This window comes from Zootoca vivipara, chromosome 7 (genome assembly GCF_965207765.1).
Source record: "Zootoca vivipara chromosome 7, rZooViv2.hap1.1, whole genome shotgun sequence".
Taxonomy (NCBI): Eukaryota; Metazoa; Chordata; class Lepidosauria; order Squamata; family Lacertidae; genus Zootoca; species Zootoca vivipara.
The window spans coordinates 51546106-51573776 of record NC_142590.1 but is presented as its reverse complement, the minus strand read 5'-3'; the positions used below and the strand labels follow the sequence as shown (position 1 = coordinate 51573776).

At 44.0% G+C, this 27671-nt stretch overlaps 2 protein-coding genes across 8 annotated transcripts in view; one reads left to right on the top strand and one right to left on the bottom strand.

Annotated features, from left to right (window-relative positions):
• The window catches only part of SPDEF (SAM pointed domain containing ETS transcription factor), a 33014-nt gene extending 18366 nt beyond the window's left edge, over positions 1–14648 (top strand). For all 6 annotated transcript variants that reach the window (XM_088674200.1, XM_035123942.3, XM_060277035.2 and 3 more), the window contains 5 exons: positions 3542–4033; positions 7412–7609; positions 8045–8092; positions 10010–10150; positions 11063–14648. In XM_088674200.1, coding sequence (XP_088530326.1) covers positions 3568–4033; positions 7412–7609; positions 8045–8092; positions 10010–10150; positions 11063–11241 — 1032 coding nt within the window. In that variant the 5' untranslated portion in view covers positions 3542–3567 and the 3' untranslated portion in view covers positions 11242–14648. The remainder of the gene's footprint in view (positions 1–3541; positions 4034–7411; positions 7610–8044; positions 8093–10009; positions 10151–11062) is intronic.
• Positions 14649–16490: 1842 nt separating this feature from the next.
• The window catches only part of PACSIN1 (protein kinase C and casein kinase substrate in neurons 1), a 57704-nt gene continuing 46523 nt past the window's right edge, over positions 16491–27671 (bottom strand). The window contains exons 6-10 of one of the 2 annotated variants that reach the window (XM_088674198.1): positions 27196–27371; positions 24295–24415; positions 23521–23651; positions 23211–23404; positions 16491–20975 (exon numbers count right to left, since the gene is read on the bottom strand). In XM_088674198.1, coding sequence (XP_088530324.1) covers positions 20866–20975; positions 23211–23404; positions 23521–23651; positions 24295–24415; positions 27196–27371 — 732 coding nt within the window. In that variant the 3' untranslated portion in view covers positions 16491–20865. Of the gene's footprint in view, positions 20976–23210; positions 23405–23520; positions 23652–24294; positions 24419–27195; positions 27372–27671 lie in introns of both variants that reach the window. The other variant, XM_035123981.3, reaches the window with a different exon arrangement.

Sequence of the window (27671 nt, the reverse complement as noted above, 5' to 3'; positions counted from 1 at the left end):
ATCTGTGCCTGATTTGTCAGCACTGTGTTTGAATTACCTGCCCATTAGAAATTACTCTGTGCCAGCAAGTCTGAGTTGAAACCAACTTGTACTGCCTGTGCAAGGAAGGAACGGACTGCTTGCTTTGCTTAGGTTAAGTTGTTCTTTTATTTGCTTTTTCTGCAAAAAGAGCCAAACTTTCACAGATCTACGACAGAGATACGGCTTTTGAAATGCCAGCCTTTTACATTGTGCTTTGATTAGTACAAGCACCATTCCAGTTTTTTTTAAAAAAAATGATCAAATGCTAAAGTTTTCTTGAATTTTTTTTTATATATAGCTATGGGTATTAATTCCAGCTATGATTTTAGTTTTCCAATTATAGCATGCAATGTAAGAGATAGGATTTAATAGTGATCAAAGGAGGTCAGCAACTCATGCAGTTATTTATTATTCTTATTTTAAAGAGCTCCACAGTTCATGTGTTTGTGTCACCGCTGGAAAACCATTTTACCTCCTCAGTGCCCCACTATCTAAATCTGTAACATATCTTGTCTTTAGCTGTAGCTGTGCAGATCCGCATGCGTTTTTAATATCACTTAATTATCCCTCCCAGAGATAATTAGGAAATATCTGCAGCTGTAAATTAGAGATGTTGGACCACTCTGTGTGATAAGTAGCAGGAACCTGCATGCCTGGTTTGCTTTCAGAACAAATCAAACAGTAAGATACCCTCTTCCACTTGTCTTTCATTGGCCACTAATGGGTCTCTGGCTTGCAGCAAGTGGTGACATTTAATTATATCTTATTTACAATATAGTATTCATGTTGGGGAGCAAATATGGGTCCAGCCCTTGGGCAGAAACCTGCTAGAAACAGCAGTACGGAAATGAATTTTTTTGGCACACTGAAGTGAGCAAAGATAGTAACGTACTGTACAGAACACTTCTGCAAATAAAACCCTTACACAAAGGGCACCTTTATTTGGCTCAAAGAAGGCTGCAGCAAGCTGGAGAGATTCCTTTGCTGCTGTTTTTAAATGTGAGCTGTGATTCCCAGGAATCGGAAAGGTGGCCCAAAATGCTATACCCAAATGCCCAGATGCTATATAAGTCATGGCATGAAGGCAATGAACCAGTGCCCTTCCTCATACCAATATTCCTACCTCTCTAACAATAAAGCCATTCATCCTTATTTTGCTGACATGAAATTGATAATAGTTTCTGGTTGGCATGGGGTGGTTGAAAATTTGTGGCTTGATAGTTTGAACTCATGTTTTACTCGTTTTTAGCAGTCCTGTGTGCTGCTTAGAAATGACAGGGATTAAAAGCAGTATACACATTGTTGGCTTTAATACAAACAAATAAAATTAATGTATGCTACTTTTGTTCGGATCATTGCTATATGATTGGGTTTGCTCATTGCTGTGCTCACTGAGTGACAATTTCTGAAATGCCGCATGAAAATTCTAGAGTTCCTTGACAGAGAGTATAGGTAGTACAATTTGAGGACGGGGAGGGTTGTGTGGCAATACCAATAAAAAGAAGAGGCCTTGTAAAGCTATAGACTCCAGACACATTTGGATATCCTAGCCTCAACAGAAGCCTTTTAACCACACTCTCATTTCAGAGTGATTCTTTCCCCTCCCACCTTTAAAGCCTCAGGGAACAGTCAGGATTTCTGTTTGGTTTGTGACAGTTCCCAAGGTTGCCATGGAAATCCAGCAGGCTCATCCCTTTCTGTGTTGAGGCCAGGCCTCCCTGTACCAAAGACAGATGGGTGCGATGTTTTAAAGCACAGATTAAAATAAAAGAAAGTTCATTCAGGTCCTGATTTCAGGGCTGAAATGTTTGTGGATATATAATCCATCGGATGTCACCTGTCTCCCTGGGTTCATGGTGAACTTGTGTATAGGACACTTCTTTGAGGGAGATTGTGCCAGGCCAAATGTGGATACTGCAGTGACTGAGATTTAGGAGATTTGGGTTCCATTATCTCTGCTGCCATGCACTTTATATAAGATTCTGGTTTGTTTAGCTAGTCTCAGATTTGCACTTCTAATATTTGAAAGATACTTGCCTGTGCCAAGCGTGCCTCAGGGCATGCCCATTCTGCCCTCTCACCAAAACCTTGATTCTTGGAACTTAGTGCATGTCTATTTGGAAATAAATAGCCTGTTTCAGGTAGGTGTGTTTAGGTTCAAAGTCAAACTCTAGCTTCCCCTATGTGCATCCACTCTGGCCAGAAGAAGACAGTATGAGACTCTGGTCTCTGTACCATATGAGCATCCAAGCTTTGCTTGCAGGGCTGTCAGCTGTGTGTTACACCCCACTGGCATTTCAAAATGTTAGTTTAGCCACAGTTCTAGTCACTGGGCAATTTAAGATGTGTAAATGTTCACATAAGCAGGAGTTTCCCTTCATCTGGGTGAAGTAGACATCACAGATTTTGTTTTGACCCCTAAACATGTAAAGCAGGCATCCCCAAACTGCGGCCCTCCAGATGTTTTGGCCTACAACTCCCATGATCCCTAGCTAAGAGGACCAGTGGTCAGGGATGATGGGAATTGTAGTCCAAAACATCTGGAGGGCCAAAGTTTGGGGATGCCTGATGTAAAGGTTCACATGGGCATGCCCCAGCCCCTCTGTCAATAGCATTTTACATGATCACATCTGATTTCTCTTTTAAACACACACACACACACGTCAATAAACTACTAAGATGCTTAGAAAGTTGAGGTAATTTTAATCTGTTTTAGTTCTTTAATTGTTGTATGTTTTAAAGTAGGATTGCAATTGTTTCTTGATTTTACTGTTTTATCCTTTGTAAACTGCTTTGAGGGCTTTTTCTTTTTAACAATCAAGCAGTCTATAAATTTTATGAAACAAACAAATTGTAAGGAAGCCTCCCCACTGGAGTAGATTTGAATACATAGAAATAAGCTGGCTCTGCAACAAAGGTGCTCCTTTGAGAGGCAACGTGCAGACTAAGGGTGACAAACAGGAATACGGACGCAAGTTTATCATACCATAAAACAAAATAAAACACCAGACTGAACTTTCAAACTCCAGCACCAAATGTGGTTTGAGCCCATCTATGATTTTTTTTTTTGCCATGTGTTGACAAGTACCCTTTGATGGGTTCGGCATCTTAAAGGTTTTGGTCCCTCCTCTCTCACCCTCAGGAAAGTAGAAAGAGATTTTCTGTTGCTCACCATAAAGATATTATCTGATCCTGACCATGGGCAACTCTCTCTTCTGCATTTGATTATCCCTTTGCCCTTACTGACAGAATTCCTTCCCCTGCCCTCTTATTGCCAAATGACCCAGAAGGGAAGTTGCCTGGGCTCATGAAGAGCTATTTAACCTATTTTCATCTAGAGGTCTCTTTGGCCACAGAGTGACTCTTTGGTGGTTTCTTTCCTGTTAACAGGCTTAGCTCTCCTCCATTGTGCCTGATCACTGGGCAGAAATGCAGAAATTACTGTCAAACCATCCCTTCTAACTGGCGTGTGGGTTTCTATGCCCCACCCTTCCTTCCTTCTCCCTCTCTTCGATGACAGATCTGGAGACAAACCTGTGTAGAGTGATGGGCAGTGCTGACCAAGGTTTGACTGCTCTGCCGCGCAGCCGGGTCACCCTTCAAGATCCTTTGCTGTATTCTGGTCTCGAGAAACTGCCTGTTGCCCAAGACCCTGACAGCCAGAGTTGGAGGTCCCTTGACAGTCCTAGCCCTCCTGCCACACCCGAGCAAACCCTCCCCACCTTCTGCTTGCAGTACTTTGATATGCTCTACCCAGACGACAGCAACTGGGTTCCGAAGGGTCTGGGCGAAAGCCAGCAGCCCAGCAGCCAAGGCGGCAGGGCAGAAGTACCTAAAGAACCCGAGCAGTGCCCTATCATTGACAGTCAAGGTTTGAGCCTTACACCTGATATGGACTACCAAGCCAGTCTTCACTTGGAAGAACACTCCCTGGAGCAAGTGCAGAGTATGGTGGTGGGTGAAGTGCTCAAGGACATTGAAACAGCTTGCAAGCTTCTCAATATTGCTGCAGGTGAGTACCTAGAGAGCATCCTCTTCTTTTACTGTTTGGGAGGCCTATCTAGGAAGGCCTATTAGCCCACCCAGGGGAAATGTTTACGCAGCAGAGGGCGATGGGGTGGCTCCTGCTGAGTTGATTTCTATGCAATGACGGAAATTCATAGGCAGAAGTCAATATTGCTTGCTTAACATTAGCGGGTCCCATGCTAGTCGCAGACCAGTGCTTATGTTGCCTGTGAAAGGTACCATGTACTGTATGCTGATGGTGCAATGTGGCTATTGGATAGAGTTGCCACAGTGGGCATGAGTCAAAACTGCATTGGGGTTGGCATGAGAATGTACTGAATAGGCCCTTCCCTCAGTGGCAGACTTTGGGGGTCTCAAATTTCACTGGCGCCCTGCCTCTTGCCTTCCGGTATAGTTGTGACGCCCCCTGCAGTTGCACTGGCCACACTTCCCTGAATCTGCCTCAGCTTTTCTACCTCCTTGCTTTCAACCTCTGTAACAAGGGGGCCTGAAAGCATTCTTCATGTGATATGGAGCGTCTCCACCCCCATCGTTCTGCCCGGACACTGAGGTCCAGCGCCGAGGGCCTTCTGGCGGTTCCCTCACTACGAGAAGCCAAGCTATAGGGAACCAGGCAGAGGGCCTTCTCGATAGTGGCACCCGCCCTGTGGAACGCCCTCCCACCAGCAGGGGCATTGCTAGCCGCTTTGGCACCCGAGGCGTCAAAGCGGGGGCACCCCCGGGGGCGGGGCACCACTCCGCAGTGTTGTGATGTCACAATGCGTGGGTGTGGCGCCCCTCGCTGGCCCGCCCCTCGCCTCTGTCCAGGGAGAGAGCATGCGTTGCTGAGCAAGCCCTGCAGCGCCTAGTGAGGTTTTCACCGGGCGGCTGCCGGGACCGCCTTGCTCCCTCGGCCAATGCGTGCTCTCCCTGGATGGAGTCGAGGGGCAGGCCAGCGAGGGGCGTCACAAGCGTTGCCTCACTAGCCCACCCCTCAACTACACCCAGGGAGAGAGCGCGGCAGCAGGAAGGAAGAGCGCGTATCGGCTGAGGCAGCAAGCTGGTCCCGGCAGCCGCCCAGCGAAGACCTCGCTAGGCGCTGCAGGGGCTTGCTCAGCCAATGCGCTCTCTCCCTGCTGCGGCACACGCTCTCCCTGGACGGAGGCGAGGGGCGGGCCAGCGAGGGGTGTCACGTCACCCGCAAGCATGACGCCACCTTGCATGCGTTTTGGGGTGGGGCACGCCGTGCACAGGGGCGGGGTGTGTGTTTTGGGGCGGGGTGCGTGTTTTGGGGCGGGGTGGGCAGCCTTGATGGCGCCCCTGGGATCGCGCCACTCGTGGTGGCCCGCCCCCATCACCCTTATCTTCCTATGCCCCTGCCCACCAGATGTCAAAGAGAAAAACAACTACCAGACTTTTAGAAAACATCTGAAGGCAGCCCTGTTTAGGGAAGCTTTGAATGTTTAATAGATTATTGCATTTTAATGTTCTGTTCTGTTGGAAACTGCTCAGAGTGGCTGGGGAAACTCAGCCTGATGGGCAGGGTAAATATATATATATATATATATATATATATATATATATATATATATATATATATATATATATACATACATATAATTATTATTATATTGTGTAGAATAGCCTATGCAGGACCCGCTCTGTTTAATCATTTGAAATCTGTGAAAACTCTGTTGACTTCTGTAGTTCCAAATGTTGCCCTTTAGCCCATGAAACAGGGAACAGAATACAGTGGTTGTGAATAATAATAATAATAATAATAATAATAATAATAATAATAATAGTTTCCTCAGCCACTCTGGGCAGGTTCCAGGACATATAAAGCGTCAAACATTAAAAACTTCCCAATAGTGAGCTGCCTTCACATGTCTTCTAAAAGTTGTGTACTTCTTTATCTCGACATTGGATGTCAAATTCTAAACACTAAGAATTTATGATCTAAAATATTCTGTGACCCACCCCACCCCCAATTCTGCAAAATATGCAGGATCTCATTTCCCGTTTGATTCTGCGGTTTGTTTTTAAAACAGAAAGAACAGGGATTCATCCATGCTTCTGATTACAGTTAGCTGCAGAGGGGAATGTAGTTTCACACTATGAAAAACTACAAGCTCAAAAAGCTTGGGCCAAGGGGAAAGATACTGGGCTGGTCCAACAGTTTGGTGTCTCCTGAAATGGGTGCTGTCAACTGGAAAAAACATGAAGCAAGATGGGGTTTGTATTCATTAACCATTCGGGATAAACCCTTCGAGACCTTATGAAGCCACAGGCTTATTATGCAGCAGCATGGCTTCCTTCCCCTTCCCCTTGATTCGTCAATGTCCCCTCCCTCCATATGAGGAGGATCAGAGAAGTCTCTGAGAATGGATGTGAGAATGTTTATCAGAATATTGTGCCCCATATCTGCTGAGTGTGCTATTCTAGGCACCAGTGTCTTGGTACTTTTCCCACTTGCCCTGGAATTAGCATTGTTGTTCACCCACATAGAACTCCTGAGTGACTTGCAGAAGACTTCTTTGATTTTGTTTCCTGCTGTCTTGGAGGTATAAGGAAAGACATTAGAGCTGGCACCACACATTATGACATGAATACACCATTACAACTATCAGTACTGATTTTTTGTCTTTACTTCTACCACCCCAGTGGCTCTTGAACTGTGGTTCTTCTTCTCAATTTGATTCAAAGGCGGTTTAGGAGAAAATGCATCAAAATGCAATGTTTTGTAAGAAACAACAGGATAGATATTGATTGTGGCTAACACATGTATGCAATTTCCCCAAACCGGTAGTGGAAGTAGTGTCATCTGTGTATGTAGCCTGGGTCTCTGTCTGATATAAACAAATGCTATACCATGAAAAATGGCAGCTTGGAGATCACACACTGGCATCAGAGGTATTTGCTGGAGATTTTTTAAAAAACCATACAGCAAAAGTTGTAACAGAAGGCATGGGATAAAGAACTCTCTGTCACTATGCATTGGCAAATGAGGCAATTTGACTTTTTGTAGATTTTTTTTTAAAGCAGAATGATCATTTTGTTTCATATTCTTTCAGTGTGAGACACGGAGAATGTGTTTATATTTTATTCTCATGGTTCAATTCCTTATTATGTCATTGGCATATTAGTAGTGTCCCACAGGAACACTCCAAAATGTGTTAGGTCTGGAATAAATTTCATTTCAAGCATGGGGAGTTTCCCCACACATATACCTTTGAGAGTTGTGGACAAACCAGAACATGGGGAAACTCTCCCCTGCTAATGCTGGCCCTCTGGAATGCTTTGTGCATTTTCTTTGTTGATGAATTATACTTAAGACAATACAAACTATTTTTTAAAAAAATATATCTCTTTGTTTCCCTTATAGACCCAGCAGATTGGAGTCCAGGAAATGTCCAGAAGTGGATCTTGTGGACAGAACACCAATACAGGCTCCCCCAGATTGGGAAATCATTCCAGGATCTCGGTGGGAAGGACCTGTGTGCCATGTCTGAGGAGCAGTTCCGTCAGCGATCCCCAGCATGTGGGGATGTCTTGCATGCTCATCTGGACATCTGGAAGTCAGGTATCTAGAGACTGAGCTGGGGAAAATATTACAGCTAAAAAGCAGAACTTTTTTTAAAAAAAACCTCTTAGCAATCTCCTATTGCTACCTGGGAAATTATTCCTGCAAACCAATGCTGCCTTTACAGGGAAAGGGAAATAATTTATGTTGATGGAACTTTTTATACCATTGGCTTATGGCCACGTTCACTGAAATTGTGCCAGCATTCAGCCTGATGGAACAGCAAGTCTTTCGGTTCAATTAATTCTGTGTTAGGCAATCAATAGTGGAAATGATGTAGGGTGGATAGGCCTGTCACACAGCAGGAAACTGGGGTTTTCCAAATCTATGAGCAAGTGGTTTCCTTGAGATCCTCGAGTGTGGGGAAACTGGGCCCATCAGAGTGCAATGGCCAGACCACTGGACCATCCTGTGACATTTGTGCTTGCTTTCCAGCTGCCTGGATGAAGGAGAAAGCTGCCCCTGGAGAGATGCATTACTGTGGTGAGCTCACCCTTTCCGCATGTAACCAAAGCAAGCAGTAAATGAATGAATGAATGAATGAATGAATGGTGTAGGGAGGAGAGTAGAAACAGCTGGGAAGCGATTGGGGTGCAGATAAAGAGGTTCAGGAAACCAAGTGGTGTTTTTAGCCACTAAACAAATGAATTGCAGTACGACTTGTAGCAGATGCCAGTTTCTGTTCTGCTTATTCTGTTGTCTTCTTGCTGTTGGGCAAAAAGAGGAAATGTATACCGTGTTTCTCATATTATAAGACACGTCTTATATTTATTTTTTTCCTCAAAAAACACACTATGGCTTATTTTCAAGGGATGTCTTATTTTTTTCCTCCTCCTCCTGCCGCGGCCGGCATTGCTGCTGCGCCTATCACTATGTCTTATTTTCGGGGTATGGCTTATATTCCTTGAATGCTTAAAAATCCTGCTATGGCTTATTTTATGGGTATGTCTTAAAATATGAGAAACAGGGTACCTCCATTCTTTTGGGGTGATTTTTAAAATTAGAATTAAAATAGTTGTACCCCACCTTTCCACAAAAGTGCTCAAGGCAGCTTATAAACATGTGACTGGAGTTGTAGGCCAAAGTATCCAGAGGGCACCAGGAAGGGAAGGCTGTTCTACAGTCTAGGTAGATGTAAGAAGAGCATGCTGGATCAGGCCAGTGACCCATTAGTTCAGCATCCTGTTCTCACAGTGACTGACCAGATGTCTGTGGGAAACCAGCAAGCTAGATTCGAGCACAAGAGCCCTCTCCCTTTCTGTAGTTTCAGAAGCAACTGGTATAGTGGAACCTCGGTTTTCAAATATAATCCGTTCCGGAAGTCCGTTCCACTTCTGAAACGTTCGAAAACTGAGGATCAAAGGGCTGTCAGAAAGTTCAATGGGGAAAATTGAGAAATGCACCTCGGAAGCTGTTCGACTTCTGAGGTGCATTTGGAAATGGAAGCATTCACTTCCAGTTTTTCAGCATTCAGTTTCCGAAACATTCGGCAGCCCAGACGTTCAAAAACCAAGATTTGACTGTATTCAGAAGCATGGTTGCCACCAACTATAGAGGCGTCTAGCCATCATGGCTTGTAGCCATCAATAGCCATCCCCTCTATAAATTTGTCTATTCCTCTTTCCAAGCTATCCAAGTTAGTGCCCATCACTGCTTCCTGTGGGAGTGAGATAGATAGATAGATAGATAGATAGATAGATAGATAGATAGATAGATAGATAGATAGATAGATATGCCGCCCACCTAACTGGGTTATCCCAGTCACTCTGGGTGGCTTCCAACCAATTAAAACACAGTAAGACAACAAACATTAAAAACTTCCCTATACAGGGCTGCCTTTAGATGTCTTCTAAAAGTCAAATAGTTTAACTATGTGCTGTGTGAATAAGTACTTTTAAAAACCTGTCCTGAATCTTCCAACACTGCAACAACAGAGAAGGCTCTCTCTTGTATCTCGGCTAAATGTAGCTGAGGTGTTAGTAGGATGGAAAGCAGAGCCTTTACCTTTGGGTATTTATGGGCAGACAGGCTGATACGGGAGGAGGTGATCATTTGGACAGCTTGATTCTAAGCCATGTAGTGCTTTAAATGTATCAATCAGCATTTTGAATTCATTATGGAAATAAACAGGAAGCCAGTGTAGCTCTTGCGAAAGGAGTCACTTGCTCCCAACCATTAGCCCCAGTCACAGGGCTAGCTGCCTGCCACATTCTCTATTGGGTGAAATTGCTGGGCATTTTTCAAAGGCAGCCCTGTGCTAAATGCATTGTAGGAATCTAATCTGCCCTCTCTAGGAATGGGTATAGCTGGCACATCAGCCCAAGCTGGGCAAAAGCATTCTTGGCCATGGTAATTTGGGTTTTCTGATCATTAACTGGGTCTGGTTCTTTCTTACTATAGGAAGTGAAGAGAACTGGACAGACAGTGAGGTGGACTCATCCTGCTCTGGCCAACCCATTCACCTATGGCAATTTCTGAAAGAGCTTCTTCTGAAACCCCATAACTATGGACGTTTCATTCGCTGGCTTAATAAGGAAAAAGGTGAGTGTTGTTGATTCCTTCTTGAAATTTCAGTGCCACCTCCTGACTTAGGGGCATAAGCCTTCATCTCCAGGTTTAATTCATGCAATCATAAACTCAGAGATATTTTTATGGTGGTAGTTCTAATGTCCAGGCATATTAAACCATTGGCGTGAAAACTCTGACCTCCATTGCTCATGATTCATATATGTAAGGTTACTATTGTGCCTCTCCATATCTAAGTGATATGTGACCTATTGCCATGAAGCTCTCTTGCAGTATTTGGTGCTTATGAGGTCATTGAAAGCTTCTTTTCTGCTGCTGCTTATTTATTTAAAAGTATTTTTTGAAGCCCATGCTGCAGCTAAAAAGTCCTCGAATACCACTTACAGATCACTGAAAAAGACAGCCCTATACTCGGGCTTAGAGTCTAAACAGATACGACACTAAAGAAAAATAGATTGGAAGGGAGGAGGAAATATGCAAACTCAGCTACAAGATCTGTCTCTGACCAACATCTGATGTGGCAGCTGGAGCCAGGGTTAGAGAAGTATGGGGCTGATAATAATAATAATTATTATTAATGAGTGATTGTTTTTATATCCTGCATACATGTCATAATGAGCTCAGAATGGAATCCTGCCAAGCTCTTAGGTTCAAGTCCTTATAATAACCAGCTGGGGCGGAAAAGCTCAGGGGGAGTAGGTGCCAAAAGACATGGGTCTCTCAATCACACCAACAGAGTTTTGCCTCCTTTACTACAGCCTGATGCTAATGGCTGTCTGTTAAACAAACTATATTTTCAATTAGACACTCTTCCGATTCAAAATATTGTTACAGTGCCTGGAAGTTGATTACGGTTAGATTGCAAATAGATTTGGGTGAAAACAAATGCTTTAATTGGCCTTGCTGCTTCTCATATTTACTTTCTAGGTATATTCAAGATCGAAGATTCCGCCCAGGTGGCTCGTTTATGGGGAATCCGGAAGAACCGGCCTGCTATGAACTATGACAAGCTGAGTCGCTCCATCCGGCAATATTATAAGAAGGGGATCATCAGGAAACCAGACATCTCCCAACGCCTGGTCTACCAGTTTGTACACCCTGTCTGAAGAACAAATTCAGAAACACGGACTACATTATGAGCTGGAGGACTTCTGGAAGCATGGTACCCCTTAACCTCTGCAACATAACAATTTTAAAATGCAGATGAAGTCAGGGGTTGGACAAGGGGCAGGAGCCCATTGGATTTGTCTGCTGAACTTCCAAATAATCATGAGACCCCTGTTTGTTACTTGAGAACAGGGAAACAAATAAACTATTATTGTCAAAGTAAAACAGCAAAGAGAAGTAATTGCTGTGAAATGTATGAAGTATGTATGCTTCATTTTGGGGTTCACAGGTTTGCATATAGGAAATTTTTCCTTTCCGTACATTTATCTAAACATATTATCTATACAGTATCTCTATATATCCAGCTGCATGCTTATGGGAAGTCAAGAGGAGGAGGAAGGGTAACAGTACAGAGAGACTCGACTAACCAGCAGGTGTTGCTTCCTTTCCATTGAAGTCATTGGTAGAATATGGTAGGCATAAAAGCAAAGGGTGGGGTTTGTTTGTTTGTTGCAACTTTGCTAAATGCAAACTAGGGAGCAAATCTCTCAAAGTCGCTCATAAACGAGTCAGATCTTGCAATAAATGCATTTGGGAAGGACCTTATAGCCTAATAATCAGTGCTGTATTGTTCCATATTCTGTCATGCTACAGTGCAAACTTCTAAGTTGTCTGAATGCCCCAATTCTGCTGTTTTTCTCTTTGACATCTGATGGGAGGGCGTTCCACAGGGCGGGCGCCACTACCGAGAAGGCCCTCTGCCTGGTTCCCTGCAACTTGTCTTCTCGCAATGAGGGAACCGCCAGAAGGCCCTCGGTACTGGACCTCAGTGTCCGGGCAGAACGATGGGGGTGGAGACGCTCCTTCAGGTATACTGGACCGAGGCCATTTAGGGCTTTAAAGGTCAGCACCAACACTGTGCTCGGAAACGTACTGGGAGCCAATGTAGATCTTTCAAGACCAGTGTTACGTGGTCTCGGCGGCCGCTCCCAGTCACCAGTCTAGCTGCCGCATTCTGGATTAGCTGTAGTTTCCAGGTCACTTTCAAAGGTAGCCCCATGTAGAGCGCATTGCAGTAGTCCAAGCGGGAGATAACTCTACTATTAAGAAGAGAGTATAATCCTATCTCAAGGGAACCGCTCAGAAAGTCTACCCAAGTATGGTATTAATGGGCCAGCCACTTTCTCATATAGTCAATGCATAAGAATGGTGACTGTTTGGGGTATTGTTAGGAGAAGGACAGAGTCACCCATTCCCAGTGTGTGAATGAGCCTGGATTGAGAGGAAAGACAATAGGATCGTGTACAGTCCTTTTCTGGCAGAGCTCATGCTGACCCAAGGTTAGAACACTGTGGCACCTGCCTGCTTACAGGGGCCAACTGGCTTAGCATTTGGGTAAAGCTTAGCTGAGAAAAGCAGTGCTGCCACTAGGATCTCATGGTGCTGCTGGCAGTAATATAAGGCGGTGTGATGCTGATCCCTGGGGGATGGCAAGCATCCCAAGAACGGACAAAGCCGTAGGGCCTTTGCTGTTGACTTTCTGAAAATATGATGCTGGCTTTTTGTTTTTGTTTTTTTTGTTGCGGTTCAGGAACTAATGCTGGGAATTAGAGAGCAGCTCCCAGTCTCACAGGGTGGCTTTCCATGAATCACTCTCTTGTCACTCAGATGCTCTCAGTTCCCTGCCTGCAAAATCGCCTGTGCCAAATTAAGCCAACTGCGCGCACTTTGTAACTCTGATGGATGGACAGCAGCAAGGCAAAGATGGACGTGCCATGCACACTATTCACCTCTCACTGCCAAGTGAGAGGTTGTGGGGGAATAGTTGCATGTGTGTGGTCCTTCCTCTACCCCACACTAAGAATTCTTCTGTTTCACTTGCAGACATCCTGGCAAAATCACCAGACCTTGTTGAAAAAAATCTGTCAGGGCCACCAAAGAATAGAAGAAAGACTGAGGTTCCTCTTAATACCACAGAACATATACAACATTGGGACTTGTGTAATAAATGGGCACAAGGGTACCAGAATAAATGGGTACAAGGGTACCAGAATGGGTTCAAGGGAATCTGTTTACTGTACTGAATAATGCATAGTAGCTTAAATTACCTTTGTGTGTGTGTGTGTTCAGAATATTAGTGCAAATTATTAGTTTGTGTAGACAGTCTTTGAAGTCAAGTGCCTTCTCAAGGTGCAAGACCAATTCTTTGCCAAATGTTATTTGAAACTGCCTGACCAAATTGTTGCAGTTGTCACCCACCTTTCTGGAAGGGCTCCTGCGCCTTTTAAGAGCTGCACAACAGACAGCAATTAAAAAGGTCAAGTTGCACCCTTGCTAATTCATCTCAGAGTTAGCCCAGTCATTTCATTCACAGAATTCTCTTCACATTGGTTTGAGACACAGCAAACCCACCTTAATTTTCCGTGGGCTTGGGTGGAGGGGACAAGTCTTCATTTTAGCAGTGGCCTCATATAGTTGCCTCAGAGTTTGATATTCAGGTTTTCAGAACAGGACGAGTTAATTCAGTTCACTATGGAGCAGAAGTCAGTATGAGTTGGCTCTGAAGGATGCCGAGTGACTCTCCCACAACTGTAAGTCGCTGAGCCACAATAGTAGGTGAGTAATGGGGCTTGTCAAAGAATCATTTTGGGGGATGAGTGCAAGAGTCTGGGTTGCCCTTGTCAGTGGGGTTCTCTGCAAATTGTTTTGAGCCTACTTTGCAAAATCGAGGGTGCAGCTTTCCACCACTCCTATGATCTTTAATGTGCATTTTGTTCAGCCTTTGACTAATTTGTGTTCAAAATGATTTTCTTTTACATTTGTGTGTCTTGACAGCTCATAGCTGAAATGGAGGATTTAGAGACAAAGGTCTTTATGAAATTACTAACCCATATAAAAAATACATACTTAAAAACCAATTTCCAATAGCTGTAATGGCAACTGCCTTTTCTTTGCCTTTGTGGACAAATTAATATTTGATTAGCAGGTGGGATCTTTTTATAGAAATCAAACAATCAAATGTGCCCATTTTGGGTGGTATTCACTATGTTTGATTCAGAGAACTCCCACTGAAATTAATGGATTGAACATAGCCATATTTATTCATTTCATCAGGCCTATTGCATATAAGTTGAATGCCACGCTTAATTTCTTTATAGTGGAGGTACAGTATACAATATAGATGTTGCTGCCGTTTGTAAAATGGAAATGTACAGATTGGGAGAGTCAACCACATCCTTGCAGTGCATAATGGGAGGAGAGCAAGCAAGCATCTGGCAAAAAAAATAGCTGCAGGCAATTATGATAAATGCTTAAAGAAGATGGAACTGTGTCGTTATTGTGTGGCATAACAAAAGCACCTTCTTTCCTCACCACATTGCAATAAATTATGATGCTTGTAGCAGAAGAGGTTGGTGGTGGTGATTTATTTTAGAGTGTGCAAGGGGGTTGTTGCTTCTTGAGGATATGCGTCTATTCATGTGGGCACTATGGGTCCTAAGGACGTACAGTACCTGTTGGGAGTGTAAATACCTAGCTGTAGCACAGTGCTGAGGAAAGACATCACTAGGTAATAGTTGCTTCCTGGAAGATAAGTGCTCTAAAAATAAAATGTTAAACAAAACTCAGATTGCCTAATGTGCTCTGTCAGTTAATGCAGCTGTGAAATCTGCATGTGATAAAGGGCTCCTGTACCTTTAACAGCAGATACAGCTTTGCCCATCCTATAGCACTTGAGGAACCCAACTCCACCTGCTGAATTCCTGCTAGAGGTATCTGTTAAAGGCACAGGAGCACTATTTTCTGTTGCATGTTGTCAACCCATGTTGAGTTTCCGTTTCCTGTGTCATAAAACCTGAACCCTCCTTAGAATCTCTGCCAACAGCAACAAAGCTAAACACACTGTGCATGAATAAAATAATCCTTTTATTATTGTTTTTCTTAAGTATAGTTTTTGCTCTTTATGGAAGAAGAGGCAGACTGGCATGACACAGATACATTACTCTCCATCTGTTAGTATGTAGCTTTGCTGACAGTTAACAATCTCCCCCAGTCCCCCGGGGCTTTAATCAGAAGGAGTAGACCAGGGATAGTCAACCTTTTTATACCTACCACCCACTAATGCATCTTTCTTGACAGTAAAATTTCCTGACCGCCCACCAGTGCTCGATGGAAGGAGGATTTAGCTTGTGCCATAGAAGCCCCTACCACCCACCTAGAATCCTGAAATGCCCACTAGTGGGCGGTAGGGTCCAGGTTGACAACCCCTGGAGTAGACAAAAGGACCATAGCTTTTCTTTGGATCCAGCATTCACTATGCGGCCCCTTGGCCCACACAATTACAGAAACCTTACTGCTAATTCTCAAGAGCACTTCCAGGAGGGTAGCCACTTGGCAGACTGTGATTCGGGCACCTCATTTCATTACATGGAGGTAGGCAAACGAAAGAATTGCATTGACTTTTAGGGTCCTTTTGAAAGTGCTGAAAAAGCTACTCCCAAGAGGTCGGCATGCTAAAAGTTAATGCACAGAGAATCCTGTATGTGCCTGCCTTTATCCATCTGCCTCTATGTGTGCCATTGACGGCCTCAGAACTAATACAGCTACTGTTCCAGAGATGGGCATGAGAATCAGCCCTTCCAATGTCAGTAAATGGCTCTCTTAACAAGCAAATCTCTGCTTTCTTCTCTTTAAGAACTGGGATGAGGGCTCCTAGGTCATGCTAGCATTATTTTTTGATACCTTGAGGGTGATAGTGCAGGGATGGTGACTGCAGAGGCTTAACTCGCACCAGAATCAAGGCTTTTGTTAACTCTTCCTTGTCCTGTACCATTAGCAAAGCACATCCATTGGTTTTCCCCATTTGTATCTTCTGACTCTCGCTCAGCAGTCAGGGAAGTCCAAATGCAATGCTTATTATGCAGAGTGAGACAACTTAGGGAATAGTGCCTCATGTGAAAACTCTTGCTACCCTCACCAAAGATCAGCTTTAACTGTTAGAACAAGAATGGGGCATATTCAGAACTTTCTGAGCATAACGAAAAGAAAGCAGGGCTTTGTCAAACCTTGAGCCACATTATCCAGCTGTCAGACGGCGTGCACGTCAGTGGCTTGCTCTTAGTATCAGGCTTGGGCTGGAGTTCAAATTAAGTCTTGAGTTTGAACTGGGAGAGAAATCTAATTTAAGTCGGAAGTGCAGCATCAGCTAGTCACTAATCTAGGAGTCAGAACTACTCCTTGTTCACCTTCCACCCCAGTGACCTGATCAACCTCAGCATGAAGCTCATCTTGTAAACATGACAGCTACACCTACATCAGGAGATGTTAAAGAGTACGAGAATCAAACAAGAATTAAAATCCATATAACATTTACATAGATCAGTTATCATTTTTGTATACACAGTAATACAGTCACAATATATATATATATTTATTATATATATATATATACCTTTTTGTTTTAAATTACACAATCAATGTACAAAAAAAACACAGGTGCATTGCTGAGACAACAGCATTCTTCAAAGTTTTTCTTAACCTAACAAAACAAAACAAAAGTTGAAGGTCGGAAAAATATTGTCTATGTTATCCAGTATGCAGCATGTTTTGTTCAGAAACAACACTTGGTTCACTGGCTCCAATAATTTGTAAGATAAACAGGTTGCAGTGGAGGAGGAAGGATGGCGGCTCTATGTAAAGAAACCTGGGGAAGGGGATAGCTGTAGAAGGGGATGACTGGGGGCATTCAAGGAAAGATTTGAAGACTCATATATAGACTAGCTAAGTTACAATAGCTATAAGCATCTGTGGGTCCCCAGCTGGATGAATCCAATGTAGGCGAGCACACTTTGGAAGAGGAATGTTAATAAAAGTGTACTATAAGCAGACATGAAACAAGGAGCCTTCTGGTAAACAGAAGCAAACAGAGCACTCTCTGAGGTGAGATATGCGAAATGAACAAATTAGGAATGGGAGGTAGCTGGATGATGGAAACATCAGATTCTATCAGTTTGAAATATGTCAACCAAAGATGGGTCAAGCCCAGGTGATGTGCAGCATTGATGATATGCACCATGTACACTGTGCTACCATGGAGAAGAGAAATTGAGAAAAGAACTGCTGAGACTTCACTCTAATCTACTTTGCCATTAGCTAATCTAGTTTCTCAGATTAAAAAAAAGGCTGCAAGGAACCCATGTATTTGAGTAAAGGGCAAGAATTTTCCCAAGGTAAGGAAGCCTGAGAAGATAAGAATACAGAAATGAATTGTGATTATTTCAGCTTCCTAACTTTTGGAGAAGAAAATACAACTTCTTAAAAGCCTATCTGGCCAGAGCTATTTAAAAAATCAACAATTGAACAATTCATGAATAAACAGATTTGAAGGAATGTCTTTACATTTGAGAGATTTTTTTGGACAAAGATATTCTTAAAGATAATCAAATCAAATTTGCTTCCTCCCCTTAATCTCATCTAATCCTACTTTTCCACAAATGTCACCAGCAACAATTTTGCTTCCCTTTAGATCAAATGCTGTAATTATGCTTGACATATCGATTCCCGATTTATATTGCATCACACACAATCACTTTGTGAATAGCTCTGTTTGCAGAAGGACTCCTCTGTGTGCAACTTTCTTTCCATGTACCAAAGTTCATTCCATTCATGGAACCAACTGGTATTTGCTTCTTCATCCTTTGTGTTGGAATGGCCGATTCAGATCAGCATTTAGTGCTGGTCTTCCATCCAATAATTTTTTCCCCATTGAATACCAGAAATTAGTTACTCTGATTGGAGAAATTTCCACTGAAATGCTTGGATCTACTCTGTGACTTTCTATTGATGAATTTTACACCAAATCACCTATAGAGAAAGGGCGGCCTCACCTATGCTAGCAGGAATACATCCAAAGTCAGTTAAGCAATATGTAGGTGGTACAAAATATATTGTTTCTTTATTGATCCTTGTAGGGCTCAAACTCATGTCCTGTTCTCAGACAGGACAAAGGCTTGCTAGAAGATTCAATTTATTAAGCATGTTAGAGAACTTAAAAATAATGAAGGATCCTCATTTACTGGCACAGAAGGGTTCCTGAATAATAAACAAGTTTGGATCCCAGTTCAATGATATCTTTGGCCAAACAGAGGGGTGACTGAAAAAACTGTCATCCTATGCTAATTTCTCCTATGGTAGCTTCTTCAGCTCTAGATAGGTGGTTCTCTTGTGCCAACTGTGAGGGATTTGGATGGGGAAAGGTAGGAAAATTTCACTTCCCTTTGATCTAGAATGCAGGTGGGGGACTCATTCATGCCTGAAGTCTGCATTCTTTCTGGACAACTTTCCGAGGGTCGCATGCCACAGGTAAAAGTGGGTGGAGTGACAAATGTAGAGTTTACCTTTGTACAGTAGGCTAGTTTCTATGCACACCAATTTTATCCTCCATAAGCAGGAGACACTAGGAGTTCAAGGGCACACTCCAGCCAGGGAAAAATACTCAGTGAAAAGCAGGGCCAGGGAGGGTGTGTGGTCTGAGGAGAGTTCTGAGGGACAGACAGAGAGGCCTGGAAGGTTTGGTACTTGGGTCTCACATTCTCCACCCCTGGTCTAGGGGCATGCTAACTTCTTACCAGTTTCCTTAATCTATCTGGTACATAGCTATCCCAACCAACTAATTTCTCGTTTCCAGTATGAACACAGAATACTTCTGGAGGCTGAAGCAAGCCAAACACAATTTCACTGCTGACGTGGACCTTTATGTGTTTGGGATTACATTTAATCTAAACTCTAGGCATCCATCCACACTGTCCTCAGCTCAAAGAGCTGAAGGGCTAACACTTTGGCTGACGCATCCTGGCCAGCCCTCAAACTCCTTCCTTCTACTTCTGTGGAACAAATGCTTTTCCCAAACAGGACGGAGCTTCAACATGGATTTGGCGCTTTATCTGGGATTCCATCACAAATATTCCTTTTAGCAATCTTCTTATACTGCCTGAAAAAGGGACACAGCACCTCACTTTAGAACAAACTTTTCTCCGCAGTCTGGGTTATCTTTTCTGCTATCCTTGAGTCATCTGACTACTTCCATGGCTCCAAACTGTTCAAAATCAATGCACCAAATCAGACACATCTGCTGCTAATATTACAATGTGCACAGAAATCCAACCGGACTTTCCAATACTTTAAGGATACTTCTTCCCGGCTGGCATCTATTACCAGTCACACATCTCATCTGCTGAATTCCTTCTACGTCATATGTTGCATGACATCACACTGACAACTTCCTGTTTCCTTAATCATTAACTACGTAGGTTTTCCCACCCCAATTGATACAGAGATGCAGCCTCCCACCTCACTTTGGAGAACTTAACCCTGTTCACACTATGAAATTTCCAGTCAACATCTGGGCAGTTGTTGATATATTCTCGATAGCTAAAGGCTTGGATTCCAATCAAGTATATGTTTCCAAAGGCATCCTGTAGCAACTGAATGGGCAATCTTGTTTAAGAATGAAAACTGCGGCAAATCACCACTTTCAGGAAAGGTTTTTGGACCATAGCACAACAATGAATTTATCTGTCAAAGAGTGCCTGGTGGTCTGTCTGATTATGCAGGCAGCCTAAATTAGCTATCACAGGCTTGCATCTCATTGTTTTCCTGCTTCAATAGATACTCTCAGAATGGAAACAGCACAGAAATCTGTGTTGTTTTTGAATTAAAGGGATGGATTTGCTCCACCCCTAACTGATCAGGTTCCCAGTAATGGAGCCCAAGTTCTGCAAAAGAAACTGGGAGAAAGGAGCAAGTGAGGTACACTTGAATTAATTGCATAGGGTGTTCATCTTGAGCTCAAAGTTTCAGTATGTCTCCAGTCAGCAGGAGAAGCCTTATCATGCTCCAAATATATGGGGGAAATGGGATCTTGGGGCTCTGCATGGCGAACCCTTTGATTTAAATAGCATATGCATACAATAATTCCAGCAAATGCAATGGCTCAGGATGATCGGTTGACTAGTAGAATATTACTGTGCAAGAACGCTGACTGAGGCTTTTTGCAGAAGACAAAGAGCAGCTGTCTTGTTGCTTTTCAAAACGGGAATAGGCAAGAAAGAAAACGCAGAAGGGAAATGGGCAGGAATAACAAATCAAATAACAAATCCTCCTTATTTTTTACTTGTTCAGTCTATTCAGATAGGGTGAAGTGGATTTAATGGCCCCAGCAGCAGAAGTGCCAGGGATTTCAGAATTGTTCAGGCCAATTGCAGGGTAGATCACAAATTCATTAGCCTTAAAAACCAACCAATCAGAAGCCTTGTTGGTCAGGTTTTAAGGACTTGAGGTCCTGACTTTCACTTATTAAGGAAGCCCTCCAGAGACAGTGTTGACCTTTTCGTATCTCATTATCTCAAACAGAAGGGAAGAAAATAAAAAGATTAAAGCGATCACAAAATACTCTTCAGAAATGTCTATTAAAAAAATAAGATCGGTCGGAAAATATGTTTGGATATTTCTAATTGTGCTGAGTGGGTGACGGGACGGCAAAATGGCTACTTGGCTGGAATAGAGAGATAGGCGATGACAGCGGGTTGGTTTGTTTTTCTGACAGCAGTGAGGAGAACACGATAAAACTAGATAGACTCCACATAGTTAGCTGGATAAAGACCCAGTTGCCCGTTGTCCAGACGCCCTTTGCACCAGCCTTGTTCGTCTTCTTCACCTAATTTGGTTAATTCATCACCTAGAAGAAGAAGAAGAAATTTGAAATTGGCGGCTCCTTGTCAATCTATCGCAGTAAAGGGCAAATGGCATCAAAGGACGGCGGTGTTTTCCCAACTGCCCACTTTTCTGCTCCAAATCTCTCACACTAGCTGCTTTCAGCACATATTTAACCTGTTGCAATTCTGTGCAGGGAAAAACAATGGGCTGCATGATTTCAAGCAGGAAAAAGGTTTGCGGGGAAAAGCCTGAAGGTCCCCATCCTTCTGCTATCCTCAAATTCTCAGAGCACATCCACATTTTGTTTTGTGTTGCGCTTTCTAAGCACAGGTCCAGGATTTCTAGGTCTGTGTCAGAGCAGGTTGTTGTTTTTGGTCTCCCCACTTTCGCTGGGAAAACTTGCATTTTAATGCTGAATTGGAACAGTTTGAAATCCATGGAAAACCCGATAGCCATTTGTTCCGATTCAGGGTTGACAGCAAGTTTTCTTGGGAAAAGCAGTGGGGCACAGGCGCGCGCGCCCCCCCCCCACAAACCCCACTGAGACACAGACCTAGAAATCCTGGACCTGTGCCTAGGAAGGGCAGCACAAAAGGTAGTGTGGATAAGCCCTCAGTCTCCCAAGGCTGTTTTACATTAAAATATATAATAATAATAATAATAATAATAATAATAATAATAATAATAATAATTTATTTATACCCCGCCCATCTGGCTGAGTCTCCCCGGCCACTCTGGGCGGCTCCCAATTAAATCAGCATTAAATATTAAAAGCTTCCCTAAACAAGGCTGCCTTCAGATGTCTTTTAAAATTAGGATAGCTGCTTATTTCCTTGACATCTGACAGAAGGGCGTTCCACAGGGCAGGTGCCACTACCGAGAAGGCCCTCTTTCTGGTTCCCTGTAACCTCACTTCTCACAATGAGGGAACTGCCAGAAGGCCCTCGGTGCTGGATCTCAGTGGGGGTGGAGGGGCTGAACGGTGGGGGTGGAGGCGCTCCTTCAGGTATACAGCACCAAGGCCGTTTAGGGCTTTAAAGGTCAACACCAACACTTTGAATTGTGCTCAGAAACATACTGGGAGCCAGTGTAGATCTCTCAGGACTGGTGTTATGTGGTCCCGACGGCTCCCAATCACCAGTCTACCTGCTGCATTCTGGATTAGTTGTAGTTTCTGGGTCACCTTCAAAGGTAGTCCCACGTAGAGCGCATTGCAGTAATCCAAGCAGGAGATAACCAGAGCATGCACCACTCTGGCAAGACAGTCCGCCGGCAGGTAGGGTCTCAGCCTGCGTACCAGATGGAGCTGATGCCCTGGACACAGAATTAACCTGTGCCTCCATGGACAGCTGTGAGTCCAAAATGACTCCCAGGCTGCGTACCTGGTCCTTCAGGGACACAGTTACCCCATTCAGGACCAGGGAGTCCTCCAAACACAAAAAGGGGAACAACAGTGGCAGGGAGGGAGGGGAGGCCAAGGTAACAGGTGGTGGTATGAAAGGTCGGGGTAATGGGACCCTACAGAAAGTATATTGTCTGGAGCCTTCCCAAACCTGGCATCACTTCTGGGGAACTTAAGGTGAGAGCACATATGTACAAGCTGCAGGAACATCTATGTTTTCACCACCATCACCACCAATTAAATTTGCATACCGCCCTATACCTGCAGGTCTCAGGGCAGTTCACAGGATAAAATAATGGTATAAAAATACAGAATAAAGAGGAAGGGTTTTGCATGGTGCCTAAAGGTGTATAATGAAGTCGCCATGTGAACTTCCCTGGGGAGAGCATTCCACAGAAGGGGAGCCACTGCAGAGAAGGCCCATTCTCGTGTGTTCCCACCCTTCAGACCTCTTGAGGAGGAGCCACACGAAGAAGGGCCTCAGGGTCTGGGGAGGTTCATATGGGAAGAGGCGGTCCTGAGCCGTTTAAGGCTTCATAGGTCAAAACCAGCACTTTGAATTGGGCCTGGAAATGAATTGGTAGCCAGTGCTGTTGGACCAGGATTGGTGTAATGTGCTCAACCTGTCTTGTCCAGTGAGCAACCTGGCCACTCAATTCAGCACTAGCTGAAGTTTCTGAACAGTCTTCAGAGGCAGCCCTACGTATAACGCATTGCAGTAATCTAACCTTGAGGTTACTAGAGCATAGACAACAAGGAGGTTGTGGCCAGTATCTGTGAAACAGCACTAGCCCAGGCAGCAATCTGTCATCTGTTCATCTCAGCCATCACCACTTAGCAAATCTTACGACATACCTGCTTTGAAACTCAGCTCGTCCTGCTCCTGCCCGTCATAGTCATACAGAGCTCGTACGCGCACGCCTTTCGCAGCTGGCTCTTCCTCGAAGGAGTTGGCACCACCATTGGCTTCGCTGGAGTTGAAGGTGTTGCCGCCCTCGTCATCTGACCACTCGGCAGCGTAGGCTTGGCTACGATCATAGCTGCTCACGCTGGCAATGCAATAGGGCACCATGAGAACCGATACTATAGCACAAAGCCCCCGGAGATGGCTAAGCACAGCGGCACTCTATGGCCTCCAGTTCCCAGGATTTTTTGGCATACTCACCTGCCACGGTCCCCAGCTTGTGCTGCTGCCTCCCCACCCCCACTGGAATTGGATGCGTTGCTTGTTTCAGTCTTTTTTGGAGGTTTCTCTTTCCTTGCTACTGGTTGTGCTGCTGCATCTGGGTTCCACTCCTGCAGCCAAGGAAATGTGCCATTGATTTCTTAACAGGAGCAGCGTCACACTGCTCTTCTAACCCCCAGTTCTAGTCATAAGAAGGGCCCTGTTTCCTCTTGCCTTCCTTTCTGCCACAGTGGCCCCACTGGGTGCCTCTGGGAACCCCCAAAGCAGGGCACGAAGGCAGTAGTCTTCTCCTGCTCTTGCTCCTCAGCAGCTAGCATTCAGTGGCAAATTGCTTCTCTGAATATCAAAGCTCAAGAGACCAACTGAGGCTAGCAGCTGTTGAATCTGCAGGCTACAGCCTACCTGACATAAAGTGAAGGGTCACAGCTCAGTGGTAGAGAACCTGTTTGCATGCAGAAGGTCCCAAGTTCAATCAACTGCATCTCCAGTTAGGCATGGGAGACAACTCTGTTTGAAATCCCATAAAGACTCTTCTAGTCAGTGTAGATCAAGGTTTCCCAAACTTGGGTCTCCAGCTGTTGTTGGACTACAACTCCCACCATCCCTAGCTAGCAGGACCACTGGTCAGGGATGATGGGAATTGCAGTCCAAAAAACAGCTAGAGGCCCAAGTTTGGGAAACCCTGGTGTAGATTATACTGAGCTACAGAATTGCAGCCACCTCTGGTTTCGGCGTAAGAGGACAGCTTCTTACCTCTACCTGAGGCCAGTTCATGGGCATTCCTGGGCCACTAGTGTTGCGGAACCACCGTAGGTCTTCTTGCGCATCGGCAGTGCGGATGGTCTGCTCCAGCTCACGGTACACCTTAGCATAACTGCTTGTTTCAAACAGACATACAAGCAAACACACTTCTCTCAATACTAAGCATGAGTAATGTGGCAAAAGCAGCAGCTGGGGAAGGGCTGTTGCACATGCTTTTCATACAAAAGCTCCCAAGTTCAATCCTTAGCATCTTAAGATACGGCTAGGAAAGGCTCCTCTCTATCTGTGAAACCCTGGAGAGTTGCTGCTTGCCGGTGTAGTCCATGTTGAGCCAAGGCAGCCTCTTGCGCTCATCATCTATAACCAAGGAAACCTGAGCACTCAGATTGTTCTAAGTAAGCACAAGGGGGCGCAAGCAGCACACATAAATTGGACCAGCACTGGCTTTGAAGTGCAAGGAGGATGGCAGTGTGACTTTGCTGCTATGCCATCTGTGATTCATTATAGAGGTGTCTGAGCATCCTTACCAAAAAATCTGGCTGTTTAAGCAAGATTGTAAAATATCTATCTCCAAGGACAGCCCATTTTCCTTTCAAGTTCTTCACCTTCAAGCAATGATGGCTCATTTTTATTTGGGATACCTTCTTTATTTGGGGCTTATTCCTACTGTCTTTGAGGAGCTATCCTCTGGGTGTATCATATCACCGCTATATGTTTTTGGCAGATTCTGAAGCCTTTCCTGTTCATCCAAGTAGTCCCTGTTTAGGGAAGTTTTTAATGTTTGATGTTTTATCACATTATTATTATTATTATTATTATTATTATTATTATTATGCTGTTGGGAGCTGCCCAGAGTAGTACAGAGTACACCCCAGATGGACAGGGTATAAATAAATCAATAATAATCATTATCGTTATCATTATCATTGATATTGGTTGGTATATTATGTTGGCCATTGTGGAGATGGAGAAAACTGTATTACTGCATATAGGATTTTATATTTTTTGTGTACTGCTTTGAAATTCTGAATTATTAAGCAGTGTAGAAGTGTTTTCAATCAATCAATCAATCAATTTAGCTTCTGACACATTTATGACCTTTAGTTTCAGGATTGTGCAATCCAAACTAACTTTTTCCTTGCAGTGGTCTTATGATAGGCATTTTGTCCACCAATGCATCCACAAGATGCAGATAGAAACATACTTTGTGCTTATGACAATTATTTAGACAGCCCTGGCTCAAGCTTTCAACCTTCTTAGATTTCCAGCTACAGCTCCTACAGCAGGGAGAACCTTTGGACTTGTTGCTTGTTGCTGGGAGCTGCATTAGCTAATACAGTGGTACTTCAGTTTAAGAACAGCCCTGTTTAAGAACTATTCAGTTTACAAACTCCACAAAACTGGAAGTAGTGTCCCGGTTTGTGAACTTTACCTTGGTCTAAGAATGGAAGCCGAATGGTGGAAGGGCACTGGCGGCATGAGGCCTCATTAGGGAAAGCACACCTCGGTTTAAGAATGGTTTCAGTTTAAGAACGGACCTCCGGAACGGATTAAGTTCGTAAACTGAGGTACCACTGTATAGAATTTCTGAAAGGAAAAATATCCCAATGTTTTTATGAGCTCCACTAGGCCTCCTCCTAGTTTAGGGTGGCTCTCAAGATTTGAAACCCACAGCAGCCACCATTTGGTAGGCTCCAGGTTTGCACAGTAACACACACACTCACTGTCACCTCATCTGCAGTTACAGATTTTGGGATGCTGAGAGCCATCTCTCCCAGCCTTGGAGGCCTCAGCTCTAAACAATACCTATAATATATCAAATGTTTTTGTGTCCCCCCCCATCCCCCCAAGGCAGCCTGAGATCTCTTTCACACACACACACATATTCCCCAACTGTGGATGGAGAATTTACTAAATTACACATTACCCATCTCCCCCACAATAATACAGTTCAAATTTTGTGTAGGCCTATACGTATAAAATAACCAGGCATGCTTCTGGTACTTGAAAAATAAACACTGCTGCTGCTAATGCGCCACACATCTGCTCAGACATTGCACTGGCTGTCTGGGGACTGTGAATTAATTTGCTTCTGCCACTGAATGTCCCCTTGCTGCCCTAAAAGATATACTAGAAGCTTGTTAATGAGAATGGCAACTCTTCTCTCTTCAGCTTCCTTCTATGGCTGGATCTACATGTGCAGCAGGTTGAGATTGGTGTTACACAGCTCTGTGAGGAGGCTGAATAACAAGGGGAATTGGGGTTATTCTTTTAGGGGACTCCCCGCCCCCAAGTTGAAGTATTAATAACCTCCCCAAAACAGATCAGGGTCCTTCCAAAGCCTTGCATTGCTCTGTCACCTTATTTCTGCATTTTTCTGTTCTGTTTTCCTATAAATCTGTTTCACTAGGCCCTCAAGAAGTGAGGCTCTCCCAAATGCTGCATGCAGAACATTTAGGAGCTCTAGATTTCTTTTTGTGCTAAAGCACAGCAGCAGAGAATGTTTTAAAGAGTTGTTGACATTTTCTACAGGTCTGTTTCAAAGTTTCAGGGCACTTCCAGATTGCTGCTATTTTCAGGTGGGATTCAAGCACACTCTAGCAAATTCATGCTACCCAGTTAAAAGTTGATTTGATGCTCTTGCACAAGAAACCTCTTTCCCCCTCAAAGTCAGACTTTTTGTGATAAGGAAAGTAACAGAAAAACACACTGGAAAGTGTGGGGCGACCATTGCTTGCTGCAATGTCATATAATCTCTCCACAAGCACATCAGAATGAATGCACAATAAATAGCCAACACTGTCTAACCTCCCAGCAAACCTTGTGCAAGCAAATCGGGATGAATGCTCAATAAACAGGTTACCTGGAAGCAACTGCGGGAAAATATGATACCTGTTGTTCTCCGCCAGGTTCAGGTGCCGCTTGATGTCCAACAGCACCTCCTTCAAGAAGATGAGTCTCTTCTCTTCGAATTGCTGGCATTGCTCAAAGACCTGCTCCATACTTTCCATGTACTGTGGGGTACACTTACTAAGCTCATCCACCACCTTTTCATACTTGTCCTGGGTCTGTGTACACAAAAGGGGGACTCAGATTAAGATCCAGTTACTAAGAACAGCACCCTGTTCCCACAGCAAGACCTGCCTAGGCAGGCTTTCTGGGCTGGATATTCAGTGTGCTTAAACACATCTAGCTCCACTGTTTTCAATATGTACCTACATAGGTTTTGACTGCCTAGGTTTATTTCAGAGTAGCGCTGAATTAAAACTAATTTAAGTCAGCTGCAGCCATCTATAGAGAAGACTTCTGGAAGGCTCTGTGGCATTGCTTCAGAAAAGAATAAATGTTGTTGATGAAACACAATACAG